A 26,117-nucleotide genomic window follows, 5' to 3' on the forward strand; every position below is an offset into this window, starting at 1 on the left:
AAAACGAACTCGCGCATCCGCGCCGTTCATTCATAAAAAGACACGCAGAACATGCAGGATTCATATTTAAATAGTCTTTTGCGGCATAATATTTGCAGATACGAGTCCATATCGCGACTTGATTTAAGTTTATGACCAACTTTTGATTAAATCATTCAAACTTTGTCAAATTCCATGGAAATCATAGGGATATACAAAAAAACATTCGGGGCTGGAGTAAAAACTATTAGAATTTCTCTGATTTCATGGTCTGACAATCAAAATAATGTGACTGTATTGGGTCACATTATAAGTCACAAACATTTACCTTAAATATACAAGGAGGAGCAGAAAATAGTTTGTTTTGTGACTGTCGCTGTAAAATACTTACAGGTTGAGTGGTTTGTAGCAGGTGAACTGTATCGCCTAGTGCACACTACAGATATTTATATGTGATAAGGATGTGTTTTTGCGCTGGGTTGTGGGGGTTTAGCACACTGTGTCTCCGAGCTGCACAGTAATAGACTCCGCTGTCGACTTCTGCTAGATCTTTTATTGTAAGTGTGGCATTACTTCTGCCATCTCCATCCAGGTCGATTTTGCCTTTGAACTCATCTTCAGGATTTGGAAAATTATTATTGAGATAACCTAGAAAAATGAATCCCTTGTCATCAGATCGTTTGTACCAGAGGATGAGTTCAAAGCCCTTGTTTAAATGTGAGCAATTGACAACAGCAGATTCTTTGAGGTTTCTTATCAGGTCCTGTGGAGTCTGGTCAACTTTTTGACTTCGTATGAGACCTAATAAAAAAAAGTGGTGAATGATACATGATAATATTGATGAAAATCATTTCTTGACACAGTATACAAAAATCTTACCTGGCAACATAGCAAAGAATATGGCAAACGTTATCATCATGGTGGCATTCAGCACATAGTATTGATGGAAAGCAGCTTAGCGCCTACTAACACACTGAAACAAAATAAAAGTCACAACAAGTGACAGGAAGTGATGTCTTCCCCACCCCAGGAAAGAAAAGCCACAACTAAGATCTCTTTAATACCTCATCTGTTCGGTGATACATCTATGCTAATTATATTTAATTTATAGCTCTCTACTCTTACTGTATATCAACAACTGTGGAAGAAGAATCAAATTAAACAAATTAGAATAAACAAATTAGACAAAGTATAAGACTGAGACTCCTGAGCAACCTTAAATGCATTGTGAGTCACTTTGGATCGATGTTTGGATGTCATTTTATAATTAATGTACAACACCTGAAAATTAGCAGAAAGTCTTAGGGGGATTTAAGTGATTTAAAATTTAACTGATCATGTAAACTCTACACAAAAGGTTGAGAGATCTCGTCTGCGCATATTTCTCATTTGTCGTATTTTCTTGTGTTTTCAGTTTATTCTCATAGTGTTTATTGTCATTGTGGTTGATTATTTCATAAAAACTGGCAGATTCTCAAATACAGTAAATACCACAGAAGCAGGTGTGAATGAAGATATTAAACTTTCATGTTTTCTTTTTTTTTTCTTTTTTTTTTTTTTTCTAATAACAGAATCAAAGATGAGTTTTTGTAATGAACAGCAGGGATCTAAAACACTGTGTGATAAGCAGCACAAAAATACATTCCACTGTCACTAGATTGGAGATTTTTAATGATCAAAGATCCATTGCTATTTCCATTCCCAGACATGTCTATTTTTTCAGTGAACTCTTTTTCTGGGTTTGGTCCTGCTCGAAGTAAATATCCCATGAATGTGAACTCCTGGCCCTGTTTTTGTCTGTACCAGTTGATTTGATTGTAACCGCTCACGCTGTGCAAACACTGGATCTTTGCAGATTCTCCTGGTCTTCGAATCAAGTCAGATGGAGACTGGTCAACTTTGTTACTATGAGAAAATCCTGTGAAAAGAAGAATCACATATTCACAGGTAAACAGATAAAAAAGTTTAATTACTATATAAACATAAGTTATATAAACATAGAAAAAGCCCCACCTGAGAAAGTGATCAGTGTGACAGTAATTATGATGACAACTGTCATGTTGACAAGCTCAAACTGACAGATAATGTGAGAACGTTAGTGCAGCAATGAGACTGTAAAACACATAACTACAGGGAAAAAAACATGCCCAAAATGCTCTGTTTCAGATCACATTACCCCTCCACAGTGAATGTGTTGTGATACAGCACCTCCTATTGATGTAAAGGCATGCCATAGCTCATTAAAGCATGTTATAGCCTAAAGTAACAAAAAAAACCTGTCATAATTTTCTCATGTATAACTGTAACCACTGTTATAATATATCATAACAATTATCTATTTATTGTTACACCTATAACACATTAAAACAGATGACAAACAACCAATTTTAGAGGTACCATACAATTTGTAAATATTATAATGCATTTTAACGTTGGAAACAATTATTTGTGAAAAAATATAATGCATTACAATGTACATTGTGAATGCCGTTATATGCATTATACAAAAGGCTAAATAAAATGTTCTCAGTTTCCGCTTTACACATACTTGAAAAGAATAAACTGCGTAATCAGTTTCACTTTCAAACAAACGCAAGTGTCGAGAAATTTTAGCCAAAATTAAGATACAGAGATAAGAGATGGATGAGGCAGTATCTTAATGGTGATGCATTAGGTGCTTGACCACATTTTATGATGATTTTAAGTTATATTAGATAATATGTAAAGTAAGTTTAAAAACAATGAAAATTAACATTTTTAATAGAAATTAAATGCTTGTAGACATATAGCATAACATATATATATAATATTAATCATACAACTTAAAATGTGTGCAGATGATCATGTTTTAGGGTGTATGGATGTATCCAGGTGCTAATTATTTTGTGGTGAATGGGTTTAACAGAAGGTTTTTGTAGGAGTGATTAAGGATCTTCAACACTGTGCTTTGCTGGCAGCACAGTAATATATTGCAGTACTCCCAACATGTTCCCTTTTTAACGTAATGTTAAGAGTAGAGGATTCTGCACCATCTCCTTCAATGCTGAATTGATTTTCATATTGGCTTTCAGTGGTTGGACTTTTGGTATATACATATCCAATGAGATTTAGTGCACTATGACCCTTCAGCTGCTGATACCATAATATCATGTAATAGTCTTTAATCTTGTGAGAACAGTTGAGTTGAACTGTTTTCTCAGCATTTGTTATCAGATGAGGTGGACTCTGATGAACTCGGTCACTTAGTGATTCTCCTGTTGAAAACAGACGGAATGTATTTAGCAAGTAGTAGAAGTTAGTAGAAATACATAAACTGAAGGAACAGAGACAAAACAATAAAAAATGAAATATTTTACCTGAGACCCAGAATGAAGGTATTGCTAAATAAATCAAGCACACTATAAATGCCATGATGCTTTAGTGCTGGAGGAATGACATGAATGAACAGCAGTGTGTGTGAGGTCTGAACAGGATGTGTAGAACGAACCACTTACAACAAATGCAATATCTCAATGCGCTGTGTTCTTTATCGTTATGGGTTAAGCCTGTTTCACTCTACTGTACATGGTAAGTAACTTTATTTAAGCTCAAACGAGACACCTACTGGTTGTAATAATTTCAACAAATCAACTCTAAATGACTAAATCTCCTCTAAATTAAATACAATTTGTGCAAAAAAAAATAATGAATTTTTTAATTAACTAACTAATTAATTAGGCTAGTGGGCTGAAACATGCTCAGATTTTTTTTAATCTGTCTTACTATTGACAGTTGAGAAAATGACACGTGAGGTTGAGCACACCAAGAAAAATGTATTATTGTGTTATTGTGTGAATGTGTTTTCAATAATATGACTTTTTTAAATTAAGCATATAGCGTTAGTTCTGGCAGGTCACGTGAGTCAAGCTCGCATCAGATTTTCATTCAGTATCAGTAGATAAGCAGGTGTTAGATGTGAATCTGCAGGAGCAGGATTGCATGTTTTTGTTGAGGTTATAGATTGGGTTACATTGATGTGCATCCCGCTTTGCACAGAAGTAAACGCCACTGTCAGAGTTCTGTACTTTGACAAGAGTCAGGTCTAAAGATGCCCCGTTCCTCAGAGCAGATGCTCTCTGCTTAAAATTCTTCTCCCAGTTTTCTGTTTTAACAACAAAATGCACTATCGGCTCCAATGAATCGGTATGTGTCTGTCTGAACCAGTACATGTGGTTGTATGATGTTCCAATCTGGGAACACGTTATGGTCACATTGAGATCCTCAGTTACAAAGAGATGGGGTGATTGCTTTAATCCCAAATCTGTAAAAGAAGGTCAGAAAAGAAAGAAGGAATCTTAATTAAAAATAATTAGCCTAGATGATTCTGAAAAGATCAATTAAAATAAGTCATTTTTGTATACCTAATGGGAGAAGCAAGAGCAAAATCACCAAACCAAACATTTTTGTTTTATGAATGATGTAAAGAAACTCAGCAGCTAGAGTAGCATGCTGAAGTAGATTAGTACCTCCTTCAAAACCTCAGTGATTGAAAAGTTGTTCACGGATGAAACCTAGATGCTATATGGTGAAAAGAACACATGTATGTTTCCACTAACACACTGCATTGTCCTGAGCAGTGCAAAAACAGTCATCTCTCATTTACTTACACTTTCTTTCAGGCTTTGGTCAACACTTGAATGTGAACTTCACGTGAAGAGACTCAACTTATTCCAACAACTGATTCCAAACAAACTTTTACAGGAACCTCAATTTTTTTCAGATCAACTTCAAATTTGGAACGTAACTTATTTAATAATAAGGCCTCAATTTGATACCAAATTTAGGGTAAAACCTGTTATGTAAAATATGTATTTTATATAAAATAAATGGTACAGTGCATTTTCTTTTTAGTAAATTTAAACTTCTATAACTTATGAATATTTTATTTTTTTGAAAAAATTCCACTTCTGGCATAATCTGCTGTTTGCTGTCAACCTTAGATCTGTATTCCGAAGTGTTCAGGAATTACAACAATTTAAGTTCGGATAGTGCACTTTCATGCCTATTTAAAAAAAATGGGGGGTGACAGTTAAAGGGTTAAAGAACCATCTCTTTCTTACCTTTTTATAATCTGAAGAACCTTTTGTGAAACAGATGTGAAAGGTTCTTTATGGAACCATTTAGACAAAAAAAGGTTCTTCTATGGCATCATAAAGCAACTTTATTTTTAAGAGTGTACACCTGAAAATTAACAGAAAGTCTTAGGATTTTGCAGGGGAGATTTAAAGGGGTCATCGGATGTCCATTTTTCACAAGTTGATATGATTCTTTAGGTCTTAATGAAAAATCTATAACATGCTTTGGTTAAAATTTCTCAATGGTAGTGTAAAAAACACCTTTTTTACCTTGCCAAAATCAGCTCTGCAAAAATCATCCTGTTCTGGTCGATGTTGCTTTAAATGTTAATGACCTCTGCTCACCCCGCCCCTCTCTTCTCTCTGTGGAGTGATGAGCCTGTTTACTTTAGCCGCATTTAGCCACGTTTAGCCACGAAACTTGCTAACTAGCATGTTATTAGGAAAGGCAATTGCAAAGATTCATTAAAAAAACCTTTATACTCACTGCTGCTGTAAGTGAAGCCGGATCACAAATGATTTGCACGAGAGATTTGTTTAGATTGGAAGGCGCATTCCCTTCACAAACAAATGTAATCCACTGCATCTTCAGCGGCTCAGATTTTGGGAGTAAATAATGACTACTATGTTCATTAATACATTCAACAACACCTCAATTGCTTAGGAGCCATTCTTGTCTACGTCCCTGTTCCGGCATCGAAACAATGGTGATCGGACTGTTACTGCTCATTCAAGGCGGATCTAAGGTAATACGTTCATGTCAATCAACTAGCTGAGAATGGCATGATTTGAAAAAGAGGAAATTATTTTTACAGATTAAATAAAAACCACTGGGTGGATTTTTATCATTATAGGGTGGTTGTGTACACACACTGACAACACACATTTATGTTCAAACAACATGTAAAAGTGAACTTTGCATCCAGTGACCCCTTTAAGATTCTGCACCATTCTAGTACTCTAATGACACAAATACATTTGTAAAACTGATCATGTAAACTCTACACAAAAGGTTGAGAGATTTCTTATTTGTTGCATATTGTGTTTTCAGTTTATTCTCATGGTGTTTAATCTTATTGTGGTTGATTACTGTTTTCATAAAATTGGTGATTCTCAAATACAGTAAATACCACAGGAGCAGGTGTGAATGAAGATATTAAACTTTCATGGTTTTTGCTTCTCCTAATAACAGAATCAAAGATACGTTTTTGTAATGAACAGCAGGGATCTAAAACACTGTGTAATAAGCAGCGCAAAAATACATTCCACTGTCATTAGATAAGAGATTTTTAATGGTCAAAGATCCATTGCTATTTCCATTCCCAGACATGTCGATTTTTTCAGTGAACTCTTTTTCTGGGTTTGGGCTTGTTATTAGTAAATATCCCATAAATGTGAACTCCTGGCCCTGATTTTGTCTGTACCAGTTGATTTGATTGTAACCGCTCACACTGTGCAAACACTGGATTTTTGCAGATTCTCCTGGTGTTCGAATCAAGTCAGATGGAAACTGGTCAACTTTGTTACTATGAGAAAATCCTGTGAAAATAAGTATCACATATTCACATGTAAACAGATAAGAAAGTTGAGTTACTATATAAACATAAGTTATACAAACATAGATAAAGCCCCACCTGAGAAAGTGATCAGTGTGACAGTAATTATGATGACAACTCTCATGTTGACAAGCTCAAACTGACAGATAATGTGAGAATGTTAGTGCAGCAATGAGACTGTAAAACACATAACTACAGGGAAAAAAAATGCCCAAAATGCTCTGTTTCAGGTCACATTACCCCTCCACAGGAAATGTGTTGTGATACAGTGCCACCTATTGATGTAAGGGCAAGGATCTTCAACACTGTGCTTTGCTGGCAGCACAGTAATATATTGCAGTACTCCCAACATGTTCCACTGCTCCAGTGAATTGGTATGTGTCTGTCTGAACCAGTACATGCCGTTGTATGATGTTCCAATCTGGGAACACTTTATGGTCACATTGAGATCCTCATTTACAAAGAGATGAGTTGATTGTTTTAATCCCAAATCTGTAAAGAAGTTCAGTAAAGAAGAAGGGAATTTTACTTAAAAATAATTAGCCTAGATTATTCTGAAAAGATAAATTAAAAAAAAAAAAAGTTATTTTATTTACCTAATGGAAGAAGCAAGAGAAAAATCAGCAAACCAAACATTTTAGTTTTATGAGTGATGTAAGGAAACTCAGCAGCTATAGATGCATGTGAGGACATCTAGTGGAAATGACATACTATTGCTGGAGTAGATTAGTCCCTCCTTCAAAAACTCAGCGATTGAAAAGTTGTCCACTGATGAAATCTAGATGCTATATGGAGTTGCTTTGTAAAACGAAAGGGCGACAAGAGCGTGTGTATTTCCACTAACACATTGCATTGTCCTAAACAGTGCAAAAACGTTCATCTTCCATTTGCTTGCGCTTTTTTCAGGCTTTGTTCAACACTTGAATAGGTTCATGGCAGAATTTTAAAGTGTATGTGAACACACTTGAGGAAGAGCATGCAGGTTCAATTTGTTTTCACATTTAAGTCATTTAAAATGCATTTGTGACCCTAGATCACAAAACCAATCATAAGTAGCACAAGGGTTTATTTGTAGCAATAGCCAACAATACAAAGTTTGGATCAAAATTATTGTTTTTTCTTTTATGCCAAAAATTATTAGGATATTAAGTAAAGATCATGTTCCATTAAGATATTTTGTAAATTTCCTACCGTAAAAAAAATATATATATATCAAAACGTAGTTTTTGATTAGTAAAATGCATTGCTAAAAACTTCATTCGGACAACTTTAAAGGCGATATTTTACTTTTCTACTCTATACATGTAGATCCATGAAAAGAATGAACTGCATCATCATTTTTAATTCAGTTCAAAACTGTGAAGACATTTTAGCCAAACTCAAAATAATAAGTGACAGATAAAGCAAACAATTAAAAGCAATGGAGTTGGTTAAATATTATGTTAAATGATTTTCAAAACAATAAAAATGATAATTGTATGATACTTTTTAATCATATTATTTAGTATGAGTGCACTGGGTGATCATTTTTATGGTTGTATTCAGGTGCTAATAAGTTTGTGGTGATGGGTTTAACAGAAGGTTTTTGTAGGAGTGATTAAGGATCTTTAACACTGTGCTTTGCTGGCAGCACAGTAATATATTGCAGTACTCCCAACATGTGCCCTTTCTAATGTGACATTAAGAATAGAGGCTTTTTCTCCATCTCCATCAATGCTGAACTGATTTGTGTATTGCTTTTCAATTGTTGGGTTTTTGTAATACACATATCCAATGAGATTTAGTGCACTATCACCCTTTAGCTGCTGATACCATAATATCATTCTATAGTCTTTAATCTTGTGAGAACAGTTGAGTTGAACTGTTTTCTCAGCATTTGTTATCAGATGAGGTGGATTCTGATGAACTCGGTCACTTAGTGATTCTCCTGTTGAAAACAGACGGAATGTATTTAGCAAGTAGTAGAAGTTAGTAGAAATACATAAACTGAAGGAACAAACAGAGACAAAACAATAAACAATGAAATATTTTACCTGAGACCCAGAATGAAGGTGTTGCTAAATAAATCAAGCACACTATAAATGCCATGTTGATGCTTCAGTGCTGGAGGAATGACATGAATGAACAGCAGTGTGTGTGAGGTCTGAACAGGATGTGTAGAACGAACCACTTAAAACTAAAGCAAACTCTCAGTGTGCTGTGTTTTATAAAGGCTGTTTCACTCTACTGTACATGATAAGTAACTTTATTTAAGCTCAAACGAGACACCTACTGGTTGTAATAATTTCAACAAAACAACTGTAAATGACTAAATCTCCTCTAAATTAAATACAATTTGTGCAATAAATAAAAACATTAACTAATCTAATAGGCTGAAACATGCTTAGATTTTTTTTTAATGTCTTACTATTGACATTGACTAGGTTGAGCACACAGAGAAAAATCTAGTATATTTAAATTAGACTCCTGTATTTGTAAATGGACCAAAATGAACTGAATGTGTTATTGTGTGAATGTGTTTTCAATAATATGACTTTTTTTAATTTAAGCATATCCACAAGTTTCCGGGGGGCGCTACTGTAAAAAAGAATGTGGGTACAACTTCCGGTAGATGAAGCCTCAATTCGAAGCTTGTTAACGTAGAAATCCCTTTCGTAGAAGCCTCACTGTCCAGTCATGTGCGCGATTCACTCATGTCGTAATGTTCAACCCCCAGATCTTACTTTGCCAGTACATTTTCATTAGGACCTATTTAATAATTACATTTTTAAATACCCAGTCATACAAGTAATATGAAGAATACAAATTATTTCAGGAAAATTAAATATATGCCATATGCAATTAAAATCCTAGAAACGCCCCTGGTCCCGCTTGTTTGCTTTGAACCGGAAGACGCTCCCACTTTTGACGCAAGGCCTCATGGGGTGTAGGAAACTTGTGGAAGGAAGGAATTTTAATTAAAAATAATTAACATAGATGATTCTGAAAAGATCAATTAAAATAAGTCATTTTTGTTTACCTAATGGGAGAAGCAAGAGCAAAATCACCAAAACAAGCATTTTTGTTTTATGAATGATGTAAAGAAACTCAGCAGCTAGAGTAGCATGCTGGAGTAGATTAGTTCCTCCTTCAAAACCTCAGTGATTGAAAAATTGTTCACGGATGAAACCTAGATGCTATATGGCAAAAAGAACACATGTATGTTTCCACTAACACGTTGCATTGTCCTGAGCAGTGCAAAAAAACATTAATCTCCCATTTGCTTACACTTTCTTTCAGGCTTTGGTCAACACTTGAATATTCAGGGCAGAATTTCGACATGTATGTAAATAAACGGTAACGCTTTAGATTACAACCCGCAAAGAACTACGTAAGTAAACTGAATTTACGGTGTATGTTTCTGTAATTATAGTGTACCTATAAAGAACGTACATGTAGGTATAAGCAAGCCCGGATTAACCATACGGGCAACTGGGCAATTGCCCAGGGGCCCACGACATCTAAAGGGCCCAGGACAGCAAGGGCACGAGCAAAATACTGTATCTGTAATCTCCCGCTTTATATTTAACAAACTGTCCACCCGGGCTTTTGCGCTGCACAGAGATATTCTGAGCTGCCTATGACTTTGAACGTGAGTTGAGAGCGGTTGAGAGTCAGTCTCATGCGGACTGACCAATGAAGAGAGGGCCTCAAGTTAAGACCCTCTCCTCATTGGTCAGTCCGCATGAGGTGGGTCAAAGCTTACGCCGAGCCCGAGCGCGTTACGTGACGTCAGGCGTTGCTACAACAGAAAAAAAAAATCAGACACAATGGAGAAGCTAAGTGGGAGCGCGAAGCGAAAATTAAAAAAGGAAAAGGACATCAGAAACGCTGAAAATTTAAAGTATATACCTATATACTCAAATTCAAACATGCACTTCCTCATTATTTAGGACTAAAGTTGTGTGTTTTGCCAGATTATACAGCATTTATTTTATCTTGTCTTCTTCAGAGAAATTGTTTTGTGTATTTAGTATTGTGTAGTGTATTTATGTAGCACTAAAATGTTTAACTGGTTAACTGTGCTATAACATGTTGTTGTTCTATTTTAAAACAAGTTAAATGAGCTTAGGATCAAAATGTTTATGATCAAATAGTGATACTGCATTTTATTTTTTTAATTTTTTCCTTGAGGTGCCAGCTTTATGAAAATGCTGTAAATTGATGTGGAGGGATAACTGGCAGATTTCAAATTGTTTGTGTTGGACTAATAACTTGATTGCCTTGTCTTCTGTGATAGCTCTATCAATTCCATACATTTCTATTGGGAATAAGTGTTGTTAAATAAACGATGGTTTGAAAGTGGTTGCTTATCTATTCATTTTTTGTGAAAATGGAGGATACTTCCCTCCCTCTCAATGTAGTGGGTCAATTTTGCCAGATTATACACAGATGCTGATGTGTTTTGTTTTCATAGCATCATATGTGAGTGAATGTCTTTGATAGGGGACATAGTAGTGCATTTGTAGTTCTATGAGCATTTAAATATTTGTGAATCAAAATATGATGACAGTTAGGATTTGAAGTATTGAGTATATTTACTGTATATTACAGTAATATATTCTATATATGACCATATTATGGTGATCCTGGGGTCGTGATGATGGGGCCCTTGAATATTGTTGCCCAGGGTACAACAAAGTGTTAATCTGGCCCTGGGTATAAGGGAACAATATGTTATATTTGGGTAATAAGGGGATAACAAACCAGATATTCAACCTTCAAAGACCTATATAAGTATACTGAATTTACGGTGTACATTTCTGTAATTATAGTGTACCTATTAGTACGTATGTGTAGGTATAAGAGAACAATAGGCTATGTTACGTTTTGGTAATTCGGGGGTAACAACCAGATATGCAACCTGCAAAGAACTGCGCAAGTAAACTGAAGTTACAGTGTATGTTTCGTATTTATATTGTACCTACGTGTAAGTATAAGGGAGCAATATGTTACGTTTGGGTAATAACGGGGTAGAAAACAGATATACAAATAATTTATAATGGATTAATTTAAAAAAAACTTAACAGGTACCTGTTCTATTAAATCGTAAGTTTGGTGTATCTATACGTAAGCTTTTTAAAATTACTGGGAAAATATACTCTTGTTCCATGTAGTTACAGGGTAAGTGTGCCCTCTGCGGGCTGTAAATTAAAGTGGCGATTGTTCCAGGTTGTACTTACGCAGTTCTTTGCAGGTTGTATATGTGGTTGTTACTCTCTATTACCAACACGTAACATATTGTTCCCGTATACCTACATGTATGTTCTTTAATAGGTACACTATAATTACAGAAACGTACACCGTAAATTCAGTATACTTATGTAGTTCTTTGCAGGTTGAATATCTGGTTTGTTATCCCCTTATTACCCAAATATAACATATTGTTCCCTTATACCTACATGTACGTTCTTTATAGGTACACTATAATTACAGAAACATACACCGTAAATTCAGTTTACTTACGTAGTTCTTTGCGGGTTGTAATCTAAAGCGTTACCAAATAAACTTGAGGAAGAGCAAACCAGGGTTCACACTGTTTTCACATTTTGTAATTTAAAATGTATTTGGGCATTACAGACTACTATAGAAAACAAATACATACATTGGGACAGACATTGGTACATTGGAATTTTCCTCTGTTTGTCACATATTAGCAAAATTATTATGCTGCCTTGCGTTCTGACATATCTTACTTTGAGCAAATTCTATGTTAGCATCCAAAGTGGCAAAAAGATAGACCAAAAAAGTGGTCTACTTACTTAAAAAGCTTTTTTTTTAATTGGTCAAGTAGTCTATTTTAATTACAACACATTATAGAATTTTATGTGAAGAGACTCAACTCATTCCACTCATTCCATATTTTGTTAAACAGGGGTTTTCAAAATAAAAAGACGGTGGGCCTCCCTTTTGACACAATGTAAACGATAAAAGCTTCAAGTAAAGTGTTCTCAATCTTTTCTACTTTATACAAGTAGATGTATGAAAAGAATTAACTGCATCATCAGTTTCACTTTACAAACAAACACAAGTTTCAGCCAAACTCAAAATAATAAGTGACAGAAAGGCAAGCAATTAAAAGCAATGGAGTTAGTACTATAATGTAAAATAACTGATAATCATTTTAATCATGCAATTTAGTATGAGTGCACTGGGTGATCATTTTTGAAAGTGTATGGCTGTATTCAGGTGCTAATAAGTTTGTGGTGAAGGGGTTTAGCAGAAGGTTTTTGTAGGAGTGATTAAGGATCTTCAACACTGTGCTTTGCTGGCAGCACAGTAATATATTGCAGTACTCCCAACATGTTCCCTTTTTAGCGTAATGTTAAGAGTAGAGGATTCTGCACCATCTCCTGTAATGCTGAACTGATTTTTATATTGGCTTTCAGTGGTTGGATTCTTATAATGCACATATCCAATGAGATTTAGTGCACTATCACCCTTCAGCTGCTGATACCATAATATCAGTCTATAGTCTTTATTGGTGTGAGAACAGTTGAGTTGAACTGTTTGCTCAGCATTTGTTATCAGATGAGGTGGATTCTGATGAACTTGGTCACTTAGTGATTCTCCTGTTAAAAACAGACAGCATGTATTTAGCAAGTAGTAGAAGTTAGTAGAAATACATAAACTGAAGGACCAAATAAAGACAATAAAAGATTAAACATTTTACCTGAGACCCAGAATGGAGGTGCTAATAAATAAATCAAGCACACTATAAATGCCATGTTAATAATTCAGTGCTGGAGGAATGACATGAATGAACAGCATGTGTAGAATGAACCACTTAAAACGAATGCAAACTCTCAATGCACTGTGTTTTATAAAGCCTTTTGCACTTCACATGATCAGTAACTTTATTTAGGCTCAAAGGAGACCCCTACTGGTTATAATATAAATTTTAACACATTAACTCTACACTAAATCTAAACCTGCTGCAATTTAAATTGTTAACATCACAGTCTTACTATTGACTATTGAGAAATGACACGTGAGATTGAGCACACCAAGAAGAAGTTAGTTTACTTAAATTGGACCTGTTGTAAATGGGCCAAAATTAACAGAATGTGTCCAATAATGTATGTTACAGAGAGTAAGCAGTATTCAGCTCATCATATGATCTCAGTATGTTGATTTGGCAGCCAAAACCATTTTTAAATCCAAACTATGCAAACTACTTTTTTTTCCAAAATAACGACCGGCGATCTATTGACGCATGCTGCTACAATACTTCTAAGCAGTTCTGAATAAATTTTTTCATGTCAATATAAAATGGTTTCATATTGTAAAAAGTAATTGTGGTGTTACGGAGTGAACAGAGGAAGCGTACGGATCCATGTGCAAGCTTTTATTAAATAGAGATGTGGTCATAACAGGCAAAGACTATGAACAAGGCTTGACTAGATTCAGGAAACTACTTGGAGCGGATCCGTAAAGTAGCTATTGCTGACTGAGGGATAAACTCAAACAATATTCAGCGATTGGGAAAAAAAAATCCAAGGCTTATATAGTGTGTTTGATTGGTTGCAGCTGTGTGTGGGTAATCAATGCAATGGATGATGGGAAATGTAGTCCGAAGTGACGTGAAAGTCTGTGTAGTGAGCGAGTCAATATAATGGAAAAGTGACCTCTGGTGATAATTGGACAGAAGTCGACGAACCAGGTTTGTAACAATAGGACTGTTGACTCTAGAACAGTGGCAAGTAAAAGCGAATATCCAGTGAATATCGAACCCAAAGCTAACTTTACCACGCTTACACAAACACATCATTCACACACAAAAAATGAAAGACAGAAGTATTTAGGAGCACAGAAACTTGTTGTCAAAGCAGCTTTTTTTAAATTAAACAGCTTCCATACTGAATTGCTACATTATATTTCTCAGCAAGGTGGAGGGTAAAATCACTTTGAAGTAATTAAACTCAGTTTCATTGTTTGTAGAGAGACAAAGATGCAGGTAATTTACACATGCGACTTTCATCTCTCTCATTCTCTCACTCTTAAAATAGTCATATTTGACAAAAAAGTAATTTGCATCACTGGATATAGCTGTCGGCTGTTTAACATTTTTAACAGTTGACAGATTATCTAATATTATTAAATGAGGGGCAACAAGACACTGTGTCCCCTTGCCATGCCTTGCCTGCTTCTGCTCCCTCAGCTGAAGAAGTGGCAAGCAGTTAAAAGCAATGGAGTTAGTTGAATAATATATAAAATCATTTTCAAAACAATAAAAACTATAATTGTATATATTAATTAAATGCTTTGAGATGTAATAACTTAGAAATATCATATTAATCATACAGCTTAATATGGGTGCACTGAGTGATCATTTTTGAGCGTGTATGGGAGCATTCAGGTGCTAATCATTTTGTGGTGATGGGTTTAACAGAAGGTTTTTGTAGGAGTGATTAAGGATCTTCAACACTGTGCTTTGCTGGCAGCACAGTAATATATTGCAGTACTCCCAACATGTTCTTTTTCTAACGTGACATTAAGAATAGAGGATTTTGCACCATCTCCTTCAATGCTGAATTGATTTTCATATTGGCTTTCAGTGGTTGGATTCGTGTAATACACATATCCAATGAGATTTAGTGCACTATCACCCTTCAGCTGCTGATACCATAATATCATGTAATAGTCTTTAATCTTGTGAGAACAGTTGAGTTGAACTGTTTTCTCAGCATTTGTTATTAGATGAGGTGGATTCTGATGAACTCGGTCACTTAGTGATTCTCCTGTTGAAAACAGACAGACAGACAGAATGTTTGGGTGTTAGTAGAAGTTAGCAGAAAAACTGGAGGAACGGATGAAGATAATAAACGATTAAATATTTTACCTGAGACCCAGAATGGACGTGCTGCTAAATAAATCAAGCATACTATAAATGCCATGTTGATGCTTTCAGTGCTGGAGAAATGACATGAATGAACAGCAGTGTGTGTGAGGTCTGAACAGGATGTCTAGAACGAACCACTTAAAACGAATGCAAACTCTCAATGCACTGTGTTAATGCCTTCATATATGTATATAGTGTTTTATTCGAGAGACCCCTGTCGATTATAACAGAAACAGCAACAAATAGACTTAATTTAGCTCATTTTGAGTTTCACTCTGTCACAGAGAGAAACTAGATGGGTTAATTGCCTGAAAACATGATTTGATTGGCTTACTTTTGACAGGCAAGAACAATTAAGTTCAAGTAAATTAGACCTGGCTTAAATGAGCAAGTCAAATTCTACAATAATAAAAGCCCAAAAACTACAATAATAATAATACCAAAAAAAAGTATGTCCCCATAGTAATGAATGCCATTCAGTGACAGAAGATGAGCAGGTGTTAGATGTGAATCTGCAGGAGCAGGACTGCATGTTTTTGTTGAGGTTATGGATTGGGTTACATTGATGTGCATCCTGCTTTGCACAGAAATAAACACCACTGTCAGAGCTCTGTACTTTGACAAGAGTCAGGTCTAAAGATGCCCCGTTCCTCACAGCAGATGCTCTCTGCTTAAAATTCTTCGCCCATTCTTCGCTTTTAATGTAGAAATACACTATCTGCTCCAATGGCTCAGTAGGTGTTTTTCTGAACCAGTACATGCCGTTGTGTGATGTTCCAATCTGGGAACACTTTATGGTCACATTGAGATTCTCAGTTACAAAGAGATGAGGTGATTGCTTTAATCCCAAATCTGTAGAGAAGTTCAGAAAAGAAGTAAGGAATTTTACTTTGAAACAATTAGTCTCAATAATCCAGAAAAGACACATTTAAATGTAAGTTATTTCATTTACCTAATGGGAGAAGCAAGAGCAAAATCAGCAAACCAAACATTTTTTTGTTTTATGAGTGATGTAAAGAAACTCAGCAGCTATAGATGCATGTGAGGACATCTAGTGGATAGTAGATTAGTCCCTCCTTCAAAAAACACAGCGACTGAAAAGTTATTCATATTCATAAAATCTAGATGCCATATGGAGTTGTTTTGTAAAAGAAAGCATGGAGAAATGAAAGCATTTATGTATCCACGGTGCCAAACGAATCAAGAGAAATTTAGAGTACTGAAAAAATGCTTTATATAATTGAAATAGACTATGTAATAAGCATTAAAAAACAGCTCAAATATTATTTAGAACACATGTAGAGATTTGTGTCATCAGCTTAGCAAAATAGTCATAGTTGGAATAAGTTAGTAGGTGAGTGACTTCATATGAAGTTATTTATGGAGTGTTCAAAATCACTTGCATTTGAAGTACAGTTTGTATCAGAATATTACAGATGTAAGTAAGACAACTCACTAGGTTTATAGACTAGCTGTATAGTATCTAGCAGTGGTTTATGACAGGTGTAGGACTATAGTAGTGGGTTTTTGTATGGGAGGATCAAATTTAGTGAGACTGTGTAATAGGCTGCACAGAAATAAACAGTGCTATTTTCTGATGTAGGACTGATCAGAGTTAATGAGCCATGAAACTTATTTGAATCCCCACGTATTGTAATTTTGTTCTGAAAATCTTTTTCTGGGTTTCCAGTGTCACCAATTAGATTTCCCATGAATGTTAACTCTTTACTGTGGGATTGCTTGTACCACAACAGATGGTCATAGTCTGGGATTTTGTGGAAGCACTTAATTTCAGCAGATTCTCCGTAATTTATTATCAGATTGTGAGGTGTCTGGTGGACAGTCATGTCCCCCTTTTCACCTGTGAAAATAACAGAAAATCACAGTTACAAGTTGTATTATTATGAAGAATATTATGAAATGCAATATCTATTAACATTACCTGAGGCTAATGATGCCAAACTTATAAACATGAACAGATTCAGGAACATTCTGAGTCTATAGTGGGTGTCTTAGTGGTGGTGAAAGGTCTGATATAGATTCACTGAGTTTATAAACTACCAGAGTGTCATCAAGAAATTAAGTGATGTGTGAAGACACACTGCCCCCAGCTGACAGGAAACAAAGCTGTTTCATTGTAACTGATGTGTAACATAAAGGTTGGAATACAATTTATAGATTGTGATCTTTGCAAATGTGTAAGGATGTTCTGTCTTACAGGTGAGATCCCTGAGGGTTTTTGTGAGGTAAAATGCACATTTTTAGTACTGTGCACCTGCAGCACAGAAGTACATGCCATTGTCTTGAGCTTGTCTTAATTTTAGAGAGCGTAGATGTGATTCTTTCTCTCCATCTCCACTCACTTCAAAGAGCTCTGTATATTCATCCTCCATAGTTGATTATTTATAATACACATATCCGATGAGTTTAAGGTCTGGAGCGCCAATCAGCTGCTGATACCACAGAATAGTCACATAGTCAGTAATGTTGTGGCTGCACTTGAGGTCCAACGTGTCAGTAAGATTCAGCAGTAGATCTGGAGGTACTTGGTGAACTTTATTGCTACTAACAGGTCCTGGACAAAAGGAAATAATGTAATCATTATAAATTATGTGAAATTGTATTGATTTTTAGGATATTTATGCTGTTGGTAGCCAATGAATTACCTGTTCGCCAGAACAGAGAAGCAATAACCACAACCAAAGCTCTGAACATGTTGACTGAGCATGTTGAGTTAGAGTCTGAACTGAAGTCATTTGAGGTAAGAGACACAGGATGTGACATCAGACTCAGCAGATGTTTGAACGGTAATCCACATTATGTCAGATTAAATCATAAAACATTAAACCTGCAATTCAAATGTGAGTTGATAAGCATTTGTGGCCAAATGTCTGTAAACAGCTTTTTGTAGAGGTGATACACCACATGTGTGACACTGTGTAGATGCTGTGCAGAAATATGTGGCAGTATCTTTAAACTCCAGGGATTTTATGGTTAATTTGCCATTATTATTTCCTTTTCCGACTAAACTGAATTTGCTTTTTACTTCAGGCTCCAACTGATCCGATGAGCCAACAAGGTATCCCAAAAAAAGAAGCAGTCCATCCTGGGTTTGTTTATACCACAGGATTTGATTATAGCTTGAGATGTTATGGGAACACTGCAGCACTGGAGAATCATTAAGATTCACTATCAAGTCACGAGGCTTCTGAACAACTTTGTCATTCAGCGTGGAACCTAAAAAAAAAAAAAAAGTTTAAGCAGTGATCATGAATTTCATCTCTACAGATTAGGTTTGGATTGTAATATCATACTAGTGATCAAATGTAATATATTTAAAAATAATAATAACAATAATATCAAAGCATACCCTGAATCCAGAGTGGAGAACAAATAGAGGTAGCAAAAAAAAATTTAATCATAAGTTGATTCATGTTGAAGCAACTTAATCTGCCTAAAGAACAGAGTGATGAGTGCTATTACATGCCAATGCCAAGTGAATAAGATGAGACGTATTGCATATGAGATATAAGAAATGTTTCCATTTTTTAGAGAGGATGTCTTATTGAGTTAAAATCTAAAGTATAAGCATTTACAACACTGCCCTCTGTTGTTTACATGTCAAACTATAAAATAAATTACCAGGTTTTTTATTCTTTTTTTAATTATTATTCTAAATTATTTTTACATAATGTTTTTGTTTGTTTGTTTGTTTTGTTTTTTGTTTTTTCATTTTTCCATTTTTCTTTGAAAAGACAGTGGCGATGAGACCTGAAGTGAGTGGAGCGGGATCAGGAAAGGTCCACAAGGCAGGATTCGATCTTAGGAAACCCAAGGCAAAACTTCATTAAATGTCGGCACAAGGCTATTTTAGTTCGTTTTAGTTCGTTTTATTTGAAGTTTGACAAGACAGGATACTGCCGCACAAAACACTGAAGTGAGTCAAACATATACATCCTTCAAAGCAATCATATACTAGTATAAAACCAATAAAAATAGTTGATATACAGGTCAAACAAGTCAATATACAAGCAAGCATAAAAAGAAAACTAAAATATGTCTGTACAAATAACAGAGATACACAGGAAAAGCATCCTACAATCAAGCACCTGTAAATTATTTATACAACAGTTTTAGAGCACGGGGAATAAAGGAGAGTTCACGTTGTTTAGATTTACTCCTATATACAGCAAATGTCTTGTGTTGCCGAAGAGAATAAATAGATGTTGGAGCCAGAGGGAGGAAATAATGCAGCGGTGATGAACTGTCCTTGAGTATTTTAGTAAAGGTACGTATGGTGGCTTCATCACGTCTCTCACTCAGTGTTGGAAGAGTTGAAGTCAGGATGCCTATTATACGACAGCATCGCTTTTGGATCCTCTCCAACTCCTCAGAGAGACCTTTAGGTAAGTAACCCCATATTGCACTTGCATACTCGAGAACTGGCTGTATAAAAGTCAAGTATACTTGCACTAAAATGTCACAAGGGAACCTGCTTTTTTAGCAGCACAAAAATAGTGAATTCTGGGGCACACCTTCGAAATCATGTACTTAATGTGGGCGTCCCAAGACAATTCAAAGGATTTTTGAACTCCAAGCAATTTAAAGCTAGAAACTCTACTAATTGCATGTTGTGAAATAACAGTAGTAGAAGGGAATATTGTTCTCTCTTCTGGCACTAATTACCATGTCCACAGGCTCCGTTCACCACCAATGTAAATTCCTGTCCCCATTCGACTACAGAACTCAAGGCCTTCTGAGTGAGTCCAGGTAAGGATCACATTAGAAACTTTGTGATTGTCAGATCATCAGCGTATTTCACAGGGATTACCAAGGGAGGCAAATATGAATCCAAGCTATTTATAAAGATGACAAAAAGCAGCAGGGATAGAAGTACCCCCTGAGGAACACCAGCTGGAACTGGAAAGGAATTGGACACACAGAAGCTCCACTTCACCTTTTGCTCTCTGTTATTCAGATAACTCTTCACAATAATGCAGAGTAGCCGTCTGACATGCAAGCCAGCTAAGGAAAGTAGCAGTCGACAATGATTATTAGTGTCAAAAACTCGAGTGAAATCAACGAAAACAGCGTGTATATTAATTTTGGGGAAACTGTTAAGAGCGTCATGCCAGTGTTGCAAAACTTGAATCAAAGCAGTGTCAGTTGATCTATTGGTGCCGACAAATTAAGATAATTAAAAAAATTATATTATAAATTATAAATTATATAATATCACACTAATGTCTGTATAATTTTCTTTTGGGGTCTAAGGCTGTGGAGCTCCTATAAATGACAAAAAACCATTTACATTTCCGGCGCCCTCACACAAAGCTATTGAATGGCTTCAGAAGACTTCCAGGACCACTTCTAGAACAGTTTTATGAAGTAAAGATTTTGAAGCTCAAAGATTCTGTTTCCACTTATTTCAAGTGAATAGGGAAAACGTTACCATAACAAAGACTTATTTTCCCTTTTGTGTTTAATAGAAGAAAGTCATATCGGTTTGGAATGAAAATAATAACACTTTTTTTTCTTTGAATTACCCATTTCTTTTAACAAACATGAACTATTATAACATTATTAAAACAAAATTATTAACATTTATTATAGCTGGCCTTCTGTAAATGTATTCATGCCATGTATTTCTCTTACAGGAGGTGATGTACAGTTTACACATTGTGGTGAAGAAATAAACCAAGGTTTTTGCTGAGAAGGAAGGGAAGCCACAGCACTGTGTAAACTAGCAGCGCAAAAGTACACCGCATTGTCATCAGATGAAAGCCTCTGTAGTTTTAAGACACTGTTTTTATTTGCATCACCAGTCAGAGTTATTTTATCTTTGAATTTCTCCTCAACTGTAGCACCAGAACCCACAAGATTTCCAAGAAACTCCAAATTTTCACCATGTTTTTGTTTGTACCAGAGCATGACATTGTAAGAAGATGAACTGTGAGAACAGTGGAGCTCTTCAGATTGTCCAGGATTTTTGATCAGATGCTTTGGAGTTTGATTAATGTCTTGGCTATTTGAAATATCTGTTTTAAAAGAGGTGAAAATAATATATAATAAATAATTTCATACAGTCATATTTATTGAAAAATAATTTATGAAACTTATAATAATGATTAATCTGTTTCTGAATAGTGAAACCATGACTTCACAAAAATGTATATATATCAAAAAAAAAAAAAAACTGAAGGATGTGTATTGTCATACCTGATAGACAGATAAGAAAAGAAATGATGATGAGACTCCTGATCATGTTTACTTGAATGTTCAGAGAAATGATGTGCATGTACATCCCCCTCATACCATTGTGTGATCAACAATGAAAGTGAATTTTGTGAGTGTAATGGTAAATTAGCTTTCCTGAGAGTCAGGGTTTACACTACCTCCTGCTGTTCATGTGTCAAACTTCAGATTTGAAACTTATCCTAAAACAGGATTTGAAAAGAAATAGTTCAACCAAATAAGAAAATGTTGTTATCAATTGCTCACAGTAACCGATGAGTTTAAGGTCTGGAGCACCAATCAGCTGCTGATACCACAGAATAGTGACAAAGTCAGTAACGTTGTGGCTGCACTTGAGATCCAACATGCCATTAAGATTCAGCAGTAACAGGTCCTGGACAAAAGGAAACAATGTAATCATAATGAATCATATCAAATTATGTTCATTATTAGGATATTTATGCTGCTGGTAGCCAATGAATTACCTGTTCGCCAGAACAGAGAAGCAATAACCACAACCAAAGCTCTGAACATGTTGACTGAGCATGTTGAGTTAGAGTCTGAACTGAAGTCATTTGAGGTAAGAGACACAGGATGTGACATCAGACTCAGCAGATGTTTGGATGGTAATCCACATTATGTCAGATTAAATCATAAAACATTAAAACTGCAATTCAAATGTGAGTTGATGAGCATTTGGGGTCAAATGTAGTCTGTCAGAAGGTTACACCACATGTGTGTCACTTGTGTGTCACTGTCTAGATGCTGCACAGAAATATGTGGCAGTATCTTTAAACTCCAGGGATTTTATGGTTAATTTGCCATTATTATTTCCATTTCCGTTTAAACTGAATTTGTTTTTTACTTCAGGCTCTAACTGATCTGATGTGCCAAAAAGGTGTCCCAAAAATACAAGCTGTCCGTCCTGGGTTTGTTTATACCACAGGATACGGTCATAGCCTGAGATGCTATGGAAACACTGCAGCACTGGAGAATCATTAAAATTCACTATCATGTCATGTGGCTCCTGAAAAACTTTGTCACTGAGTGTGGAACCTAAACAAAAAAAAAAAAAAAAAAAAAAAAGTAAAAAACAATTTTAAAAAATGTAATAAAATTTAATTACAATTTTAATATTTATAAAAATGATAACAATACATACCCTGAATCCAGAGTTGAGAACAAAAAGAAATTGCAAAAATTAATTTAATCATAAACTGACTCATGTTGAGGCAATGTAATCTGCAATAAGAACAGAGTGGTGTTTGCTATTACATGCCAATGCCAAGTGAATGAGATTGCGTATGAAATATAAGAAATGTTTCCATCTTTTAAAGAATCAATACACAGTTACAACACTGCCCCCTATAAAATTAATGACAAGGTTTTTTAGATTAGAAATTTAATTTAAAATAAATTAAAATCATTTAAAAAAAATTAAATGATATAATATCACTCTGATGTCCATATGACTTTCTTTTTTCAGTGGGGTTCTGAGGCTGTGAAGCTCCTATAAATAACAATAAATGTTGAATTTATTTTTCGGGCTGTCCTGCACAAACAGCAAATGAATGGCTTCGGAAGACTTCTAGGACCACTTCTTGGATAGTTTTATGACGCTTCTGCACAGTTTTTGAAGCTTGAAAGTTCTTTTTCAACTCATTGTAATTGAATAGGAAAAGGTTACCATAACAAAGACTTTATTCCCCTTTGTGTTCAACACAAGGAAGTCATATTGGTTTAGAAAGAAAATAATAAGACTTGTTTATGACCAATTTCTTTAAACAAACAAAAAGGCAGGACGTGATGTACGGTTTTCACACTGTAGTGAAGAAATGTACTCTGTCAGGGTTTTTGCTGAGAAGGAGGGGAAGCCACAGCACTGTGTAAACTAGCAGCACAAAAGTACACCGCACTGTCATCAGATGAAAGTCTGTGTAGTTTTAAAACACCTTTTTTATTTGCATCACCACTCAGAGTTATTTTAGTTTTGAATTTCTCCTCAACTGTGTTACTAGAAGCCACAAGATATCCAAGCAGTTCCAAACTTTCACCACGTTTTTGTTTATACCAGAGCATGACATTGTAAGATGAACTGTGAGAACAGTGGAGCTCTTCAGATTGTCCAGGATCTTTGATCAGATGCTTTGGAGTCTGATTAATGTCTTGGCTATTTGAAATATCTGTTTTGAAAAAGAGGTAAAAACATGTAAACAATTTCATACAATCCTGATTGTTTATTTATTGATGATTATTTATTGAATTTATAATAATAATTAATTAATGATTGAACAGTGAAACCATGACTTAAAAAAATGTGTATAGTCAAATCTGTGCATGGTCAAATATTTTATACCTGAGAGACAGATGAGAAAAGAAACACAGATGAGACTCCTGATCATGTTTACTCAAATGTTCATAGAAGAAGTGTGTGTGGACAAACCTTCACCGTCACCTTCCCCTCAACAATAAGAGTAAAATTTGTTTTGAGTGTAATGTTACGTTAGGTTCTCTTCCTGTTCACAAGAATCAGGGTTTACACCACCTCCTGCTGTTTATGTGTCAAACTTCAGATTTGAAACTTAACCCTAAAACATGATTTATAAAGGACCAACCAAACAAGAAAATTCTGTTATCAGTTGCGTACATCTGCATGTTGTTTCAAGTACACTTTCTTTCTTGTGTGTAATATAAGAGAAAGTGTTATCAAGCAGATTGTTCACGCTGCCCTTTGGCAGGTACAAGCACATAGTGACCACACTGTAAAAAATAAAAAACACAATTTGTTGAGTCAGCTTAAAATAATTTGTTACCCTGCTGCCTTAAAATTTTAAGTTCAGTCAACTAAAATAAGTTTAGTCAACTTGAAATGTTAAGTTGTACTAAGTAACAACTTAGATATTTGTGTTTGCTAAACTTAACAGATGGGTAAGTAACCCAGCTGCCTTAAAATTTAAAGTTGATTCAAATCAAATATCTAAGTTGTTACTTAGTATAATTTAACATTTCAAGTTGAATAAACTTTTTTTGAGTTGACTAAACATAAAATTTTAAGGCAGTCAGGTTACAAATTATTTTAAGTTGACTCAACAAATTGTTTTTACAGTGTAGGGGGAAAAGGATGAAATATGTTTCAAGTTTTCTGAATAAAAGGAAAAGACAGAAAGTGGAGTTGAAATGTCCTCTCCATCATATAACTAAAATTTTGTTTCCAATCAAGCATATTTGAACTTAACGTGTAAAAACGTGCAACGCAAGGCATGTTGTGATCATTTATTAAATGAATGGATGATGTAAAAATGCTCAGTCAGAAAATATAACCAGTCACATGTAAGGCATGTTGTAATGAAAATGTATTCAGATATGCTATAAATTTGGTTATTTTTAAACAAAGTGTGCTAAGTGAGCTGTGAGTTGATGTCATGCAAAATATATAAAGATCTTAGTCCTAATAAGGCTGCATTATCATACACATGTTGAACTTGAGTGCCACCTGTCTGTGTGATTGTAACAGGATGTGAGACAACAATAACAATAAAGGATCCAAGAATAAAATCCAAGGCAAAGACAAAAGAGTAATCCACAAAACAGGCCAGGTCATGGTCTGGGCAGGCAGCAAACAATCGGAAAAAAGGAAACAGTTCAGGGTAAAAAACACTGAAAACAAGGAACTAGAAAAACACTGGAACTACTATATGAATGGTTAGAAACAAACAATACTCAGCAATGTGGATGTGAAAGAGTGCTGCTTAAATAGTCCTCTTGTTAGGAGGACTATTTAAGTAGTACTCTTTCATTTTCTGAAGTTCAGTTCCCTTTCGATACTACACTCGTACTGCGTCGTTAGACGCTATGGGAAAAAGTCCTTTTTCTCCTTGACTGAAGCCTTTTTCATAAACGCAGTGCAACTGCACGGCCATTGGATCGTGCAGAGAAACGAAACGAGCCAATGACTCGGCAGCGGTGCTGCACGAGCCTATGGCGAAGATGCCCACCGAAACCCGCCAGAAGGGGCGGGGTCAATGGCTATATAAGCGGCCGCTTCGCCATAGGGAATCAGATTTCTTCTCCTTCAGCGACGATTCTTCGCTTACGAGAATGAAGCCTACTCGCCGTGACAAGCACCTGCAAGCGGAGTGATTCTGCAGCTGACTCGCCGCCCGCTGACGCCGGCTGCAACGCATCCTCCCCTGCCGCCATCCGGCGATTTTCTCGCGCTAAAAGAGCAAATAGGCGTTGTTTCAAATGCCGCGCCGTTTTTGTCGTGCATGCAAGGCCCCCTTGCATGCTGCCGACAATCACGGTGAGTGCGTCTCCTGCTTGGGGCTTCCCCATGCGGAGGCAGCACTCAAA

At 35.6% G+C, this 26,117-nt stretch overlaps 1 long non-coding RNA gene and 1 gene segment (V, D, J or C); both read right to left on the reverse strand.

Annotated features, from left to right (window-relative positions):
• Window positions 1–1,586: 1,586 nt before the first annotated feature.
• Window positions 1,587–2,139, reverse strand: LOC127160729 (immunoglobulin lambda variable 2-14-like). The segment is given in 2 exon segments: window positions 1,587–1,897; window positions 1,993–2,139. Coding segments are annotated over 2 exon segments (357 nt in total).
• A 19,127-nt stretch (window positions 2,140–21,266) lies between these two features.
• LOC127160728 (uncharacterized) lies at window positions 21,267–22,296 on the reverse strand. The gene is made up of 3 exons (XR_007826834.1): window positions 22,250–22,296; window positions 21,750–22,158; window positions 21,267–21,568 (listed from the first exon to the last, which is right to left on the reverse strand). It is a non-coding gene; the product is annotated as an uncharacterized LOC127160728 (long non-coding RNA).
• Between the last annotated feature and the right edge of the window lie 3,821 nt (window positions 22,297–26,117).

Source organism: Labeo rohita, unplaced genomic scaffold (assembly GCF_022985175.1).
Source record: "Labeo rohita strain BAU-BD-2019 unplaced genomic scaffold, IGBB_LRoh.1.0 scaffold_441, whole genome shotgun sequence".
Lineage (NCBI taxonomy): Eukaryota > Metazoa > Chordata > Actinopteri > Cypriniformes > Cyprinidae > Labeo > Labeo rohita.